Genomic DNA, 17,766 nt, shown 5'->3' on the forward strand with positions numbered 1-17,766 from the left:
GTGATCGTCGAGGGGACACTGAATAGTGCACGGTACATCCAAACCGTCATCGAACCCATCGTTCTACCATTCCTAGACCGGCAAGGGAACTTGCTGTTCCAACAGGACAATGCACGTCGGCATGTATCCCGTGCCACCCAACGTGCTCTAGAAGGTGTAAGTCAACTACCCTGGCCAGCAAGATCTCCGGATATGTCCCCCATTGAGCATGTTTGGGACTGGATGAAGCGTCGTCTCACGCGGTCTGCACGTCCAGCACGAACGCTGGTCCAACTGAGGCGCCAGGTGGAAATGGCATGGCAAGCCGTTCCACAGGACTACATCCAGCATCTCTACAATCGTCTCCATGGGAGAATAGCAGCCTGCATTTCTGAGAAAGGTGGATATACACTGTACTAGTGCCGACATTGTGCATGCTCTGTTGCCTGTGTCTATGTGCCTGTGGTTCTGTCAGTGTGATCATGTGATATATCTGACCCCAGGAATGTGTCAATAAAGTTTCCCCTTCCTGGGACAATGAATTCACGGTGTTCTTATTTCAATTTCCAGGAGTGTATATATATATATATATATATATATATATATATATATATATATGGCCGGCATCTTGGCTGCATTAGTTGTGAAGCTGAATTTGCAATAATTCTCGCACTTGCGGTTTCGGAACTGTGCCGATGATGTCTTTTCCGGAAGTCTGATTGTATATCGCCGGTCTCATACATTCGACACGCCAACGCGAGTAGTCTTTTGGTTGGAACTTCCTCCAACAATTTAAGAAATTCTAATGGAATGTTATAAATCTCTTCTACCTTATTTGATCTTATGTCTTCCAAAGCTCTTTTAAATGCTGATTGTAATACCGCACCGCCTATCTCTTTCCTGTCGACTCCTGTTTCTTCTTCTACGAGTACCAGCCTTCGATGTACTTTTCCAGTTTTCAGCTCTTCCTCTTAACAGTGGAATTGCCGCCCTTATTTTTAGTTTCATTGAAGGTAAATCTGATTTGTAGTTGGAAGCTGCCGAACTGAGACGCCCGTGCTCGCTTCTCACGCGACGCGCCTCGGCATGCTGTGTTCACTGAGCTCAACTTCGTTCTATAGCAAAAAGGTAGAAGGCGTGACAGGGCGGAATAAGATCACGAGAAACCAGATCGGCTACAAGAAGACTGTGGCAAATGAAGGAAATTACGGAACGGAACTGTTTACACTACAAGAAAAAAAGCGGTGATCAAAAGCGGCACAAGAGAGAGACAGAGAGAGAGAGAGAGAGAGAGAGAGAGAGAGATAGAGAGGGAGACGGAGAGGAATAGGGAGAGGGAAAGGGCAGAGATGAGAAGCCGAGAACAAAATTTTCTTGTTGATACACGCGGGACTCTTTCACATGCTGTGTTTTCGTACAAAAGCAAAGATTCTAACGTCTACTGCTACAATTGTTTATTACAGTCAAACTTACGATTTATTACAGCCGATGACTGGCTGCGGCGACAGTTGTGGGATATCTACAGAGCTAAAAGAAAAAAAAAACTCTTTTTCAATGAATGACTGAGCACCGTCTGAATCTTAATTTCTTTTATTAATGACTACCGATTTCGCTCTGCCCAGCAGATCATCCTCAGATTTAAGTTGGCAAAGGAAAAAAAGAGACAACAACATAAATAATTATTTAAATAAATGTGATCGTTAATGTAACACGTCTTTAAAAAGAAAAAAAGTAATGGACCCATTACAGATACTCCTGAAAATCTAAGGTTGTGAATTTTTAATAGCTATGAAAGTACCCGTAAGATCTGAAATGAAAAACGTGCGTTGCATGCAATAGATAACGGTAAGGAGGTGAACAATTCATGCACGGTTTATGTATTTGATGCATCCCACATTTCACAGCTTACAACTATTTTCGTATTTGTTAAAAATTCACAGTCATAATATTTTAGGGAACTCTGTATGGCGTATACGTGGCTAACAGAAAATGTTTTATACTTTTTAGTCGATTTCAATAATGAGGTATAATCAAAATTCATTTTTATTTTATAATTTTTAGCCGATGCTGTGTGAAAGTTTTCAATCAATTTCAAACGTTCTGATGAGATTACAACAGTGACATGTGGTAAATTTCAGGTTTTGTTCAGATCCTGTTAATCTGACTCAATATAATGATTCCTGCTACCTCATATGTCGCGAGAAGATCTTGAAGCTAAAATTTAGAGAGATTCGAGTTCACATAGACACTTACCAACAACCGTTTTTCTCGCAAATCATTCGCGACTGGAAAAGGAAAAGGTGGTAATGGCCGTGGTACACACAGTACCCTCCGGCACACATCACGTAAGAAAACGAGTTGGAATGCACTATGTTTTGTATAACATGTTAATATTTTGTTCATGACACCTCGTAAGAAACAAGATATTTTGTTTTAACAAGAGAACGTTTACTGCACGAAACGAAAGATGGTAATGGGTTCGATTACACAACCCAGACAGTGTTTGTTTACACAAAAATGTGCTGTGCTGTATGTGTCAGCGGTACCTATGATTATTACATTTCCGAACGAAAAGCATATCTTGTTGTATTACTACCGCGCTCAGGATGCGCGCATACGTAATCGTTTGTTCAAAGGGTGTATGACCAAAATCTGCAAGCCTCATGATGACTCATAGTAGCTGTAACACGCCGTTTTGTAAGGTAGCACTATGTAATGATATACTAGCATTATATATAATACTTCCGTCTACGATTATTATGTTTATATAATCTGTGCAGAAATGAGGTTTGGCTTTGAATCCAGCGTTGACAATATGAATGATGGTTGCGTCGGATGATACTCAGATGTTTATTTAATGCATTACTGTTGGTTTGGTACTAAAGGTTACACTAATATTGTAATTTGCAAAGCTGTAACTGTTTTACGTCTTTCACCTTTTTTTTCATTTTATACAGTATGCGGCTAACATGCAATAATGAAAAGCATATTTTAGGCTTTAGCATTGACTCCCTGTATACAAGTTAGTAATGTTTGATACTTCCCTACTACAAAAATATAGGTCTATATACAGGAAGGCTCGCTATGTCGTCGCTTTCTAGCTTTGTATGTTCCGTTTGGACGCTACGATATTTTGTAAAAATTTGTTTATGTCTCCTGTAGTGTAAAACTGATATTTCGTTCACATGCTACATTATTTTGTAAAACAAAATTGTCAGCATTTTCTATAATGTAAATTCGATATTTCTTTACTTTTAAAATCTTACCGATAAACAGACAATCGTTGCGGCAGCACTATAGAAAACTGATAGGCAGTCACATAAGTATGTGCATATGTACGAACGTGACACCGACAAAGTTGTCCTGTTTGTGCTGTAGGTAGTATTTTTCAGTTTGGTTCTGTCAGTCAGCAGCAACGGAGACGTAGGCTAAGATCAATGACGGTACTTGTTGCCCTCTTTGCCGTGCCTTTTGGCACCTTATTGTATGAATAATTACAGTTAATACGAGGGTATATCTATAAGCAAATGAGCGCCCATAGTATGGATATACATACTGTTTGTACACATTATTGTAAGACACGTACCTCGTAATTTTTAGATATTTGGATTACAAATGCGTGTGTGAGCCCGAAACCGGTGACCATTACAGCTGAATTTTGTTATCAGTGCAACTGAATCAGACGAAATAAAAAATTATTCAATTTACTCAGAAATCTATTAGTATCAAGAGCTTTGATTTGAAGAAAAGATTGCTGAGAAATTGCGTCTGGAGCACAGCATTATGTTGTCTTTACTGTGCTCTTCAGTTCGAAGTCTCTTTTAATGCAGCTCTCCACGCTACTCTACTCTTTACAAGCCTGCATAACTACTGCAACTTACATCAGTTTCAACCAGGTAGCCTAATTGTGCTTTACAACTTCCACCCCCTGCTTTTTTCTCTATTACCATTTTGTCGGTTCCTTGACGCCTAACAATGTCTCCCAACAACCAATGCCTTATTTTAGTCAAACTGTATATAAACTGTATATAAACATTCTTCTCTAGCACCACTTTGAAAAGGTCTGTTCTCTTCTAGTCTGAAGTGTTTACTGCCCATATTTCAACTCAGTTAAAAGCTACACTACAGAGACATCCTCAGAAAAGACTTCTTAACAGCTAAATTTAAAACAATTTTCTCTTTTTCACAGATGCATTTCTTGATGCTATCGGTCTGCGTTTTATGACCTGTCTACGTCACTTATTTTGCTGCCTGAATACCAAAACTGGACGAAGCTTTTAGTGTCACGTTTCCTCGTATATTTCTTTCCGGTTCTGGTTACTGTAAAAGCAGTTCCTAAATTCTCGAAAATAAACTTTAAAAAGCCTTCAAAATGTGTTTTGAAAATGAATGAAAATTCTTCAAGGCCGCATTAGCTGTGTATAAGATCCTTTATTAGGAATGGGTTAGTAAGGAAACCTGTATATAGCTAATGGAGCGTTGAAGAATTTTTACTCATTTTCAGAAAGCTTTTTAAAGGATTTAGATGAATTATTTTGGAGAACTTTTGGAAATTTTCTAACAGTCACAATGTATAATCTGAGCTGCGCTTGCCCTATCAGCAAAATGGTCTATACAATCTGGATCTCTAGAATTAATTCGACAACATGTAATCACCCTTCCAATCTTTTTATTCATTTAAAAATTTCTTTCAAGCCACGATTAATTTCGACCAAGTACACTTGTTTTTCTTTTTTCGGTGTTCTTCTTTACTCCTCCTTTTAAAACACTGCCCACTACATTCAACGGCTCTCCCAAGAACTTTACTGTCTCTGACAGAATTGTAATGTCAACTGCAGACTTAAAGATTTTTTTTATTTCTGCTCCCTGCAGTTTAATCCCCTATCGGAATATCTACTTCGATTCATTTCCTTGCTCAATACAGCCTTTAAGTAACATCGGGGAAAGGCTACAACCCCCATTACTGCCTTCCGAACCAATGATTCCTTCGTGCCCCTCTATTCATATAACAGCACAGCGGCAGTTAATAATGCTATAAACAGTACACACACGCAGTCAACACATGCTTTTAAGAAATACACATTGTAATAGTGAAGTGTTTAGCGGAAATGTGCCGGAAAGCCCCAAACACTGGATTTCGTTGAGTACGCAGAACCATGAGTTACAATTCGATAGGAAAGTGTATGTGATAAAAAGATCCCAAGAAGTCGTAATCAGGATGAAACAGCCATTTAACCTAATGAAACACTTTTTTCTGTTCCTTAGTCAACTATAAGAGACAACAAAATATCTGTAAGAATCACTTTTATTTTAAAGTTATGTGCAGACACCATACGCATATTGTAGGTTACTGAGGATGCTTCTCAGGTAAGAAGTGGCGAAATGCACAGGAGTCTGGTATAAAAAATTAGCTTTCATTTAGTCGCTTCAACGGACCACATCTCCAAAAAATGGTTCAAATGGCTCTAAGCTCTATGGGACTTAACATCTGAGGTCATCAGTTCCCTAGAACGTAGAACTACTTAAACCTAACTAACCTAAGGATATCACACACACCCATGCCTGAGGCAGGATTCGAACCTGCGACCGTAGCAGCCGCGCGGTTCCGGACTGAAGCGCCACATCTCCAATGCCAATAAACAACAAATGCACCAATCGCGAAGAGCCAGATGGAGTTTATGAAGCTCTCATTTACATATATAATGAACCGTAATAATATTATGTATGTCAAAAACATAGCATCCACTGGTCGTCGCTACCTACTGCCGTCTCGTGGACGGACTGACCGAGATGATATTCAGAAACTGTTGTTTCAAGATTCCTTGGTGCTTCCAACTACTTCCATAGTTCTACAACAGATACGAGTGATACGAGCCTAGAGTTTTGTGCGTCCGTTCTATGATCCTTCTTGAAAACGGGAGTGATCCACGCATTTTCCAGTCACCTGGAACACAAAATTCCTCTGGCGACCTATGGTAGACTGCTGCTGCAGTAGGGGGAGTTATTTTGTAGCACTGTTGAAGAACAATCAACTGATGGTAGTTTTTCGGAGTTATTATGATCTCCTTCCTTGTTGTTGTTTTTGTGGTCTTCAGTCCTGAGAATGGTTTGTTGCAGCTCTCCATGCTACTCTATCCCGTGCAAGCTACTTCATCTCCCAGTACCTACTGCAGCCTACATCCTTCTGAATCTGCTTAGTGTAGTCATCTCTTGGCCTCCCCCTACGATTTTTACCTTCCACGCTGCCCTCCATTACTAAATTGGTGATCCCTCGATGTGTCAGAACATGTCCTACCAACCGATCCCTTCTTCTAGTCACGTTGTGCCACAAGCTCTTCTTCTCCCCAAATCTATTGAATGCCTCCTCATTAGTTATGTGATCTACCTATCTAATCTTCAACATTCTTCTGTTGCAGCACATTTCTAAAGCTTCTATTCACTTCTTGTCTAAACTATATATCGTCCGCGTTTCACTTTCATACATGGCTACACTCCATACAAATACTTTCTGAAACGACTTCCTGACTTTTAAATCTTTACTCGATGTTAACAAATTTTTCTTCATCAGAAACGCTTTCCTTGCCATTGCCAGTCTACATTTTAGATCATCTCTACATCGACCATCATCAGTTATTTTGCTCCCCCAATAGCAAAACTCCTGTATTACTTTATGTGTCTCATTTCCTAATCTAATTCCCTCAGCACCAACCCACTAAATTCGACTACATTCCATTATCCTCGTTTCGCTTATGTTCATGTTCATCCTATACCCTCCTTTCAAGACACCGTCCATTCCGTTCAACTGCTCTTCCAAGTCCTTTGCTGTCTCTGATAGAATTACAATGTCATCGGCGAAGCTCAAAGTTTTATTTCTTCTCTATGGATTTTAATACCTACTCCGAAACTTTTATTTTGTTTCCTTTATTGCTATATACAGATTGAATAACATAGGGGATAGGCAACAACCTTGTCTCAATCACTTCCCAACCACTGCTTCCCTTTCATACCCCTCGAATTGTATGACTGTCATCTGGTTTTTGTACAAATTGTAAATAGCCTTTCGCTCCCTGTATTTTACCCCTGTCACCTTTAGAATTTGAAAGGGAGTATTCCAATCAACGCTGTCAAAAGCTTTCTGTAAGTCTACAAATGCTAGAAACGTAGGTTTGCCTTTCCTTAATCTTTCTTCTAAGATAAGTCGTAGGGTCAGTATTGCCTCACGTGTTCCAACATTTCTATGGAATCCGAACTGATCTTCCCCGAGTTCGGCTTGTATTAGTTTTCCCATTCGTCTGTAAAGCATTCGCGTTAGCATTTTGCAGCTGTTACTTATTAAACAGATAGTTCGGTAACTTTCACATCTGTCAGCACCTGCTTTCTTTGGGATTGGAATTATTATATTCTTCTTGAAGTCTGTGGGTATTTCGCATGTCTCATACATCTTGCTCAGCAGATGGTAGAGTTTTGTCAGGACTGGCTCTCGCAAGGCTGTCAGTAGTTCTAACACAGCTGAATTACTTGGTATATTGTCCAGGAGTAGTGCTTTATCTTCGTTCTCCAGTAAGTTTTACTATCCGGAGCTCCAGAAACGCCGAGTACACCTGCTTCTGCTGTCCAAGGTGCTCGACATACCGTGCGTGAAGGACAGTAGTGCCCAATTCGGATGATGGGAAGAGAGCCGCGGAGTGACCTTGGCTCCGGAGTTACGCAACATGCGGACCGCGGCCACGCCGTCGCCGGAGGCTGCGGAGCTTCCAGCGGGCCCGGGCCGGTCCAGCTGCGGATGGGCGGCGGGGCGGCTGGAGCTGGAGGCGGCGTGCGCGAGGACGACTCGCCCGGCCGGCCCTGGCTGACGCGGTGACGCGACGCCCGCGAAGCGACGGACGCGCCCCGCCGCTATATAAAGCCCGGCCCGCGACCGCGTCCACACGCACAGCCGGCAGTTCTCTCTGACCGCATCCGCAGCAGACATGAAGGCCCTGGTGAGTACCCGCTGCACGCTCTACACCCCACACTCTACCCGAACTCTCCCATCCTCTTCGACTGTTCAACTTTTCTCACCTGCATTCAGCATTCAGTAGCATGTGCTACCATTTTCACACTTAATCCACAAAACTTCAGTTGTCTTTTCCTCCCCTTCTTACTATTCTTACTTCATTCCTTCTTCACCATTTGCCACTGTAGCTTCTTAGTTTTAAATAATGCTTGCTGGTGGTATCTTTTACAGTGATTCATGACGTTTTTCTGTCAGTTTTCATCTCCACTCAGCACAGATGCTGTTTTCCTTTCCCACTTCCTGCGTACTCTGTTACTGTACTTCCTCCCTACAATCTTTCAAGGTATTTTGACCAAATCTGTATTTACTATTCAGTAGTATGTGCTGATATCATGACTAGTCCCTTTATTTTGATGTTCCCTTATCTTCCTGATCTTCATCATCATCATCATTTTCATCATCATCTTCTTCTTCCATCTTTCCCATAACGCTGTTCTACTGTCATCACAACTTGTTCGTTTTTGGTAATATTAACTGCTTTCATCTGGTGCTGTAGTCATCGAATTTTTGCCTTTCGATTTACTCCTCATTCTCCGACTGATCTTCTTTCTCCATTTCCCTGTTCTACTTTGACAATGTTTCAAATCCTCAATTGCTGTTTACATTTAGTATTTGCTGACACCATGTTCATACCAGTCCTTCGAATTTGCTGTTCCCTTTTCCTCCATTTATTCTTGTTCCTCTTTCTGTATTCCCCTTACATTCCTCTTTAGTTTGTTGATTTTCGATGTTGGCCTTTATTTGCAGTAATTTCCGTCTTCACTTACTGTTTCTGGTGTTTCTCTGCATGTGTTTCTGTGGTTCTCTTCCGAGTTTTCACGTGTAATGCTATCAATTGCATAAAAACATTAAATTTTTACTAACAGACACATAATCCATAATTCTTCCTACCCATAGGTGTCTATTTTTGTGTGAAAAGTGATTAATTCTAGTTCTCTGGCATGTTCCAGCCAGAACAACACCTGTGTTCCAGTCTGTTATCATACGTACAACTCATTATTTTATTCACTTTTTCGTTCTGCTGCTTACTCCGATACGTTTAGATGTAAAAAAACCTATTTTCCTGGTCTTTATGTTTCTTCTTCCTTGACTTCGGCTCTTATAACTTCACCTGCTTTCTGCTAACACGCAACTTGTATACTATGTGCTCCTCCTGTTTTCCATACTTTCGACTCTCACATCATCTGAATATTTTTTCCTCCTCTCTAGAACTTCTTTGAGCTAAAAGGGGTTCCCTTACTACTTCCTACATACTTCATCGTTTTCAACACTTTTAATTGAACATCAACTACCAAGTTTTGTCGTCGCTACCAAAGCAGTTTCCTTTCGACATATCGTCGAACAAGCGAACTACAGACTACTATTATTCCCCAGATTCAAGTAAATATCACCAGGTATCTTCTGTTTGACTTAACATTGGAAAGTATTTAAAGCCCATTTGGTCACTGAGCGGTGTACGTAGCTAAGTGAAATTTGCAAAATACGTCAGTCAGACAATATGTCAAAGAAAGACCTGCAGAGAAAAGCGTTCTCTTTCACGTATTTATGTATAATTTCTAATATCTGTTTCTCACATATTCTGTTATTGTGTAGTACTCCTGAGTGCATAAAGGAACTACATTGTAATTTGTCTAAAGTTCGTACACAAATTGATCTTATGGTTATCATTTTACACTCAAAAATTGGACTAGCAGGCATTCTAGAGGCGGGGCAGCCGTCTCCGTTCTAGACTGGCACGATACGAATAAGCATTAGGGTTTTCTGGTGATAATATTTTTAAAAATGTTTACTATCAGTTTTATATTATGTATGAGAGAATTGTATCTGAACAACACCATTGACGATAACGAGCGACCATCTCTCAGAGTTTTACGGAGCACAGATATAAATGTCCTCAAAAGTTGATGTTTCCCCTTTCCATGAAATACTGTCAGTGATTTCCTGTCAGTATCAGTGGAAATGATACTTCAAACGATTGCAGGTGTATTGGTGCCACTCATTGTAGCTCTTGGTGTAGTGTTTATTATGCCGCGATCGGTCCCGCTGACGACAGCGTTCACAACGCTGAAGAGCATTGCACTGTTCGTCTTTATACCTTCATTCCAAAGATCCACGAAATTACTGACCTAATATGGGCACATTTCATTTTATAAAGGAAAGTAATCATCGAATTATTTAACGTTTGGCCTTTACCTCTCATAGCGAGTTGTAGCAATTATTTTGAGGTGTTTATAAATAATCGTGTAAAATCAGAATCATGTCCGTAAATTTTGGTAGAATTGGTAGATCCGCTGCCAGGACATAGAAGAAATAATTTGCCTGATCCGAATGGGCTCGTCAGAAAGGACGTGGTGCAAACCTCAAATAATTTCCACCTGCCGTTCATTCATACAAAACGTTAATTTATATAAAACGTGCATCAAAAAGTTACAGAGTCGTGTAATAGCGATACTATGTGTCTCATGCTCGTCACTCCACCACATTTCCGCAGCAGTGAGCTTCAAACAACACACACCAAGATATGTAATGATGCATCTGACACTTGAAACTCAGAAATATTACCTCACTACCTCACTCACTAATTAATGAAAAGTAGATGTAATTAATCAGAAATGAGTGAGAACGTGTAAGATTCCAGTAAATGTATATCTGCAAACATCAAGAATCATCAAAAATTTAAATCCTCGAAAACGGAGAGCGGTTCTGTGGAACCAACTTGCACGTTGTAGAATTGTACAATTACTTATCTACAAATAACTAGTATGAACAACACGCTATCGCTTTGAAAGCACAAGAATTTCGCCTATGAGTATCCACAGTCTGGCAACCGATCTCCCTGACACAAACTGTGAGAAACTGGGACATGAAGTCAGATTGTTCTCTTGTGTTGGAAATACTCTTGCTACAGAAGTACCTCACGACACCTCGGTGGCACCTCTCAGGATCAAGCTTCCAATTTTTCTGCATGCCACAGAGGCATTCCCCACGACTACTGCAAGCCAAAGAAACAGCATTTCTCTAACGATCCTAAGCAGTTTCCAGAAGCTAATTCCATAATGAGCACAGCGTTGTTAGCAGAAAAAAAGATGTTTGACTTCGTGAACTTTGAACGACGTCTTTCTCAACAGTCGCGACGATACGTTTCAGCAAACACTCTTCTGAAGAAAAATTTCGCTGCCTCAATGACCTCTTCTGATATTTACTCAATGTATTTTTTACATCCTGTCTCTTACTTGTTAAATTAGCGACATTAAACGACGATGAGTCTTTCCTCTGAAGTATATACAGCGCGTTACATTGGTTTGTGTTTAGAATTAAATGCCCTTTTTTATTTTTATTTATTTCTTTACTTTTTTGTGTTGTGTGTAATCTCCCTCTGACGCTCTTTGCCTCCTGTAGTAGCGCTGCTTGTAAGCGTTCCTGATATGCAACAATCAGTAGACCTATCGTTTTGTAGGCAACGTCCTGATCTTCTGCTGGCCCTCCTCCAACTCGATATCTTTCTCTGCTTTTGTGAATTCACTGTAAACAACACAGTCATCAGCGAACGGGCCTACAGAGATGACGTCACGCATCAAATCTTGTATTTCTGTCGTCAACAGTACTGGTCACATAACGCTACCTTGAGTTAACCTCGAAATTCTTTCACACAAGTGACAATTTCTCCATGATACATAGTCACAATATAGCTTAAGTTACGCAACGCATATAGGAATACAACTTCCAGTAATCGGCTGTAATTTAAGTATCCTGCCAATATCGTGTAATAATACAGAGTGGTTTGATCGACCAAGTGAGTGTCTATTGTTGAACGGAGAGCGGCGCGGTGGATTATGTATCTAAAGCTCCATGCGTTATTAATGTTTGTTAGCTAACTATGGGTGACAATGATAAGCACATAGAACAAAAACTCACTCATCTCCATACAGTGAAACACCCCATATCCTTGATAACAGCTTCAATTTGCCGAGAAAGAGTCCATAAGAGAGGCATAAGTAGCTGAAACCACTCATAGATTATTAGATCCCTTAGAGCTACCACACTGAATGTTTCTCAACTGCTATGTTTCTTCCACGGTTCTGATTAGTACCAACTATTACTTATAGTTTATTCTTGGGTGATTTACTATACCAAACGAGGTACAACGGATTTACTAAGTGTATGTCAAACCATAAATCTGTACGCCCAGCTCGTGGACAAGGCTGTTGTGATCTTGGAAGATGGGACTCTCCACAGCTTACCATTAACATGTAAAAGAAAGTAAACACATTGTTACCGAAATTGTTGAAATAACTAAGCTTGTTCACGTTTACAGTCACTTGCATGAGTAGGCCCAAATCCAGATACCAAAAACATCTACGGCCTGAACTTTACCCTCCATATACTGTGAGCTAAAGGGCTTAATTGACTGTCGATGCGCTAGACCCATTGCATCACTTGTAAAGAGGCGAAAGTGTTACTTGTCACACATCAATACTTCCTCCAGGTGGCTATTGTCTAGTTTTTGTGTTGTTTGGTCAGCTGAAGACATGTAGCTTTGGGATGAATGGCCCACTCAAAAGTCCATTGCAGGCAGTTTTCTTCTCAGTGATTGCTGTGAAACTCCTTGAGACAGACTTATAAAGTAGTCCGGTGCCAGGCTTGGAAGTGTAGAAATAAGAGATCACCGTGGCTACATCTGTTTTCAACTTTCCGCAATGTCAGCAGTGTTACCACCACAACAGCGATTCTTGCTGGCCTGACTGAGTCCGCTTGAGCTACATGAGATAGTCCGCCCTGCTAGCTTCCACCTTCTTCCCTGTGGTGAACATTCCCTGCTCACCCGCCAAGTGACAGAAGCGGTGGCGTAACACTTGTCAAGGACTTTTTCAACAATGGAAAGTTGCATAACCACCTGGTATCACTACTACACAGCCAACAGCGATCTGGGGATGACTAATACACTACTGGCCATTAAAATTGCTATACCACGAAGATGACGTGCTACAGACGCTAAATTTAACCGACAGGAAGGAGATGCTGTGATATGCAAATGATTAGCTCTTCAGAACATTCACAGAAGTTGGCGCCTGTGGCGACACCTACAACATGCTGACATGAGGAATGTTTCCAACCGATTTCTCATACACAAACAGCAGTTGACCGGCGTTGCCTGGTGAAACGTTGTTGTGATGCCTCGCGTAAGGAGGAGAAATGCGTACCGTCACGTTTTCGACATTGACAAAGGTTGGATTGTAGCCTATCGCGATTGCGCTTTATCGTATCGCGACATTGCTGCTCGCGTTGGTCGAGATACAAAGACTGTTAGCAGAATATGGAATCTGTGGGTTCAGGAGGGTAATACGGAACGCCGTGCTGGATGACAACGGCGTCGTATCACTAGCAGACGAGATGACAGGCATCTTATCCGCATGGCTGCAACGGATCGTGCAGCCACGTCTTGATCCCTTAGTCAACAGATGGGGACGTTTGCTAGACAACAACCATCTGTACGAACAGTTCACCAACGTTTGCAGCAGTATGGACTATCAGCTCAGAGACCATGGCTGCAGTTACCCTTGACACTGCATCACAGACAGGAGCGCCTGCGATGGTGTACTCAACGACGAACTTGGGTGTCATTTTTTTTTTTTCTTTGATGAATCCAGATTCTGTTTACAGCATTATGATGGTCGCATCCGTGTTTGGCGACATCGCGGTGAACGCACATTGGAAGCGTGTATTCGTCATCGCATACCGGCGTATCACCCAGCGTAATGGTATGGCGTGTCATTGGTTACACATCTCGGTCACCTGTTGTTCGCATTGACGGCACTTTGAACTGTGGACGTTACATTTTAGACGTGTTAAGACCCGTGGCTCTACCCCTCATTCGATCCCTGCGAAACCCTATATTTCAGCAGGATAATGCACGACCGCATGTTGCAGGTTCTGTACCCGCCTTTCTGAATACAGAAAATGTTCGACTGTTGCCCTTGCCAGCACATCCTCCAGATCTCTCACAAATTGAAAACGTCTGGTCGGTTGTGGCCGAACAACTGGCTCGTCAGAATACGCTACTCTTGATGAACTGTGGTATCGTGTTGAAGCTGCATGGGCAGTTGTACCAGTAGACGCCATTCAAGTTCAGGCGTATCAAGGCCGTTATTACTACCAGATGTGGTTGTCCTGGGTACTGATGTAATCACCTGTCAGTTCTAGTATAAATTATTTGCACAATGAATATCCGTTTGTCATCTGCATTTCTTCTTGGTGTAGCAATTTTAATGGCCAGTAGTGCATTTTGCCTGGTGAGCTTTAGCTTTGAAGCGTTTTACGCCGTGGGTGTTTACGTATTGCTGTGTCCCTGCAGTTGATCCTGAGCTCCGTTGTGGCGATGGCGCTGGCCAAGCCCGGCTACCTGGGCCTGGGCTACCACCACGCCTACCTGGGGGCGCCTGTGTTCGTGGGCGACGCGCCCGACGTGGCGGCAGCCAAGGCGGCGCACCTGGCGACGCAGGCGGCGGAGGCGGCGCGCAACACGCTGGGCGTGCCCGCGGCGTCCGCCGTGCCCGCCGACGAGCCGCACGTCGCCGTCGCCAAGGCGGCGCACCTGGCCACGCAGGCGGCGGAGGCCGCCCGCAACACGCTGGGCGTGCCCGTCGTGCCCGCGCCCATCACCGCCGACGCGCCCGACGTGGCCGCTGCCAAGGCGGCGCACCTCAGCATCCAGGCCGCCGAGGCGGCGCGCAACACCCTGGGCGTCCCCGCCGTCGCCGCCCCCGCAGTCGTCGCCGCCCGCGGCTACTACGGCTACCCCGTCGGCGGATACGCCAACATCGTCATCGGACCCCAAGGTGTCCCTCTGGACACCCCTGAGGTTTGTACCGCAAGTACTGCTCTTTTCCGTAACAACGCGCACTGATAGACAGGGTGTTCCGCAAATCGTGTTATACACTTCTAGATACAGGGTGATCAAAAAGTCAGTATAAATTTGAAGACTTAATAAACCGCGGAATAATGTAGATAGAGAGATGCTTGGAATGACATGGGGCTCAGAACCAAAAAAAAATCACAAAATGTCCTACAGATGGCGCTGGACAGCAAAACGTCAGTGACTGCGCATGACAATCGTGTATAATAGGAGACGTAATGAGAGAGAGAATCAGATGCGCCAGCAGTCGCAGCATGTTGACGTTACCTGAAAAGGCGCTTTTAGTGAAGCTGTATTATCAGAATGGGGAATGTGCTAGTTCAGCGTTACGATCCTATCGCCGTAGGAAGGGGATTCGAACGGGTAATGGTACGTTGACGAATGCAGTTGTGGCGAGAACCGAAGTTCGAAGCCACGGGCTGTTTAGACGATAGACCCCGTAGTGGCCGACCGAGCACGAGGCGTAATGTTGCTGAGACAGTTCAGCAAGAAATGGAGACAGTAGCGGGTTCGTCTATGCACGGCGAATTCAGCGCTCTTGCAGTCGCACGTCAAACTGGCATTCCATACACTACTGTTTGGTTGGCACTGAGGCGTACCCTGCGATGCTATCCGCACAAAATCCATTGGCATCATGAACTGTTACCTCGCGATTTAGTGCAGCGGAGGGCATTTGCGGTGTGGGCGTTTCAAAAGATGGCGGAAGATGACGATTGGTTGAGTAACGTGTTGTGGACCGACGAAGCTCATTTCACGTTGCGAGGGTCAGTCAACGCCCATAACTGCAGAATTTGCGCTACCGAAATTCTTACAAGTGTCGTGGAAACTCCATTGCATGACGAGAAAGTCACGGTATGGGTTGGATTTACCACATCTACAGTTATCGGGCCTCTTTTCTTCGAGGAAATGCGTAATTCTGGTTTTGTAACTCCTACCGTGACGGGTGAGAGGTACGCCGATATGTTGCAGAATCGCATCATCCTCAATCTGGCTGATAAACACTTGCTGGAACGTACGATGTTTATGCAGAATGGCGCTCCACCCCGTATTACTAGACGCGTGAAAGACCTCTTGCGCGCGTCGTTTGGTGATGATCGTATGCTCAGCCGCCACTTTCGTCTTGCTTGGCCTCCCAGTTCCCCAGACCTGGCTTTAGGGTTACCTGAAGTTGCAAGTGTATCGTGATCGACTGATATCTCGAAGGATGCTGAAAAAAAAACATCCAACGCCAAAGCCTCACCATAACTCCGTACATGCTTCACAGTGTTGTCCACAACATTATTCCTCGACTGCAGCTATTGCTGAGGAATGATGGTGGACATATTGAGCATTTCCTGTAAAGAACATCATCTTTGCTTTGTCTTCCTTTGTTATGCCAATTATTGCTATTCGGATCAGATGAAGCGCCATCTGTCGGACGTTTCTTGAACGTTTGTATTGTTTGGTTCTAATAAAACCCCATGCCATTCCAAGCATGTGTGTCAATTGGTACCTCTCTATCTACACTATTCCGTGTTTTATTCAGTTTTCAAATTTATACTGACTTTTTGATCACCGGGTACTTCAGGGGGGGCAATTTTGCATAGGAAACCATGTCAGGAAACGTCTTCCAACGACGCCACAGTACGTCAAACCTATAGACGCCGGCGCCTGTAAATGTATATACAGCGTGATTCCGTGATTGTGTTGCACATCTTGGTAGGACAATGGAGAAGGATAAATGCATCAATTTGAGGTATTGGTCCATGTATCCTAAACAAACGAGTCGAAAGTTACAAGCGAAAATCGTTCTGATACGTTTGACAGATGGGGTTGGGTTGTTAGGGAGAGGAGACCAGACAGTGGGGTCATCAATCTCATTGGGTTAGAGAAGGACGGGGAGGAAGTCGGCCGGGCCCTTTCAAAGGCACCATCCCTTCAATTTCGTGGAACGATTTACGGAAATCACGGAAAACCATGAAACATTCCCTTAGAACCAGAAATGCTGTTAACCAGGCCGTTGCTGAATTATCAACACATGTACGAGCACTAACATTCCACTTTTTCACATATTTTGCGTATACTATGACCAACAGAAACGTGTGCAGGGAAATGAAACGTAATTTGAAGAACTGGTGTCTACACAATTATAAATTTACAACATAGAATACAATTACAAAGGTACAAAATACATCATTAAAGAATATAATAGTACATTTGTAGTAATACCGGCTTTACAACACAATAGAAATAAACATACACATCAGTGGCTCGTTCCTTCGTGATTTGGACTGCAGCGAGTTGTCTGCGCAGGTGGCCGCCGCCAAGGCCGCCAACGCCGTCGCACACGCCGAGGCCGCCGCCCGCGCCGCCGCCTCCCCTGTGGACCCGGCGTCCGGGCTGCCCGTGGCCGCCTACTACGGCGTGCCCGCCGCCTACCGCGTGCACTACGACGGCACCCTGCTCACCCCAGAGGGCGTGCCCGTCGACACCCCCGCCGTGGCCGCCGCCAAGGTCGCCGACGCCGTCGCGCACCTTCAGGCCAAGGCCGCGCTCCTCGGCTGAGCCGCCCACCCCGACCACAGCTCTGACGACGACCGCCGCCTACGCCAACGCCACTAGTCCTCTACACTACTTCTAGAACTCTGCCCTTCAACAGATACCCGTAATTTATGTACAAATCCTCTTTTTTTGCAAATAAAATCAGTTGCAAGTGTGTTTTTATAAATATTTCCAATCTTTTTATATTTGCTCTAAACCACAGAGCATCAGCTCCTATGACTACTACAGTGCCACATTCCTCTCCTGAAGTATTTCCTTACTTCGTACCAAGAATGAC

At 43.4% G+C, this 17,766-nt stretch overlaps 1 protein-coding gene across 1 annotated transcript; it reads left to right on the top strand.

Moving 5' to 3' along the window:
- Positions 1-7,859: 7,859 nt before the first annotated feature.
- On the top strand, positions 7,860-17,657 carry LOC126355449 (cuticle protein 18.7-like). Its single transcript, XM_050005764.1, has 3 exons — positions 7,860-7,961; positions 14,388-14,894; positions 17,241-17,657. The coding sequence occupies exons 1-3, from the start codon at positions 7,950-7,952 to the stop codon at positions 17,490-17,492; spliced, it is 771 nt and encodes a 256-aa protein (XP_049861721.1). The 5' UTR covers positions 7,860-7,949; the 3' UTR covers positions 17,493-17,657.
- The last annotated feature ends 109 nt before the right edge of the window (positions 17,658-17,766 follow it).

Source organism: Schistocerca gregaria, chromosome 3 (genome assembly GCF_023897955.1).
Source record: "Schistocerca gregaria isolate iqSchGreg1 chromosome 3, iqSchGreg1.2, whole genome shotgun sequence".
Taxonomy (NCBI): domain Eukaryota; kingdom Metazoa; phylum Arthropoda; class Insecta; order Orthoptera; family Acrididae; genus Schistocerca; species Schistocerca gregaria.

What these genes read in the sequence shown, in the direction of transcription:
- LOC126355449 (XM_050005764.1), top strand. An exon ending in TCCCTCTGGACACCCCTGAG is followed by an intron (nt 14,895 to 17,240) that starts GTTTGTACCGCA and finishes TTGTCTGCGCAG; the next exon opens with GTGGCCGCCGCCAAGGCCGC.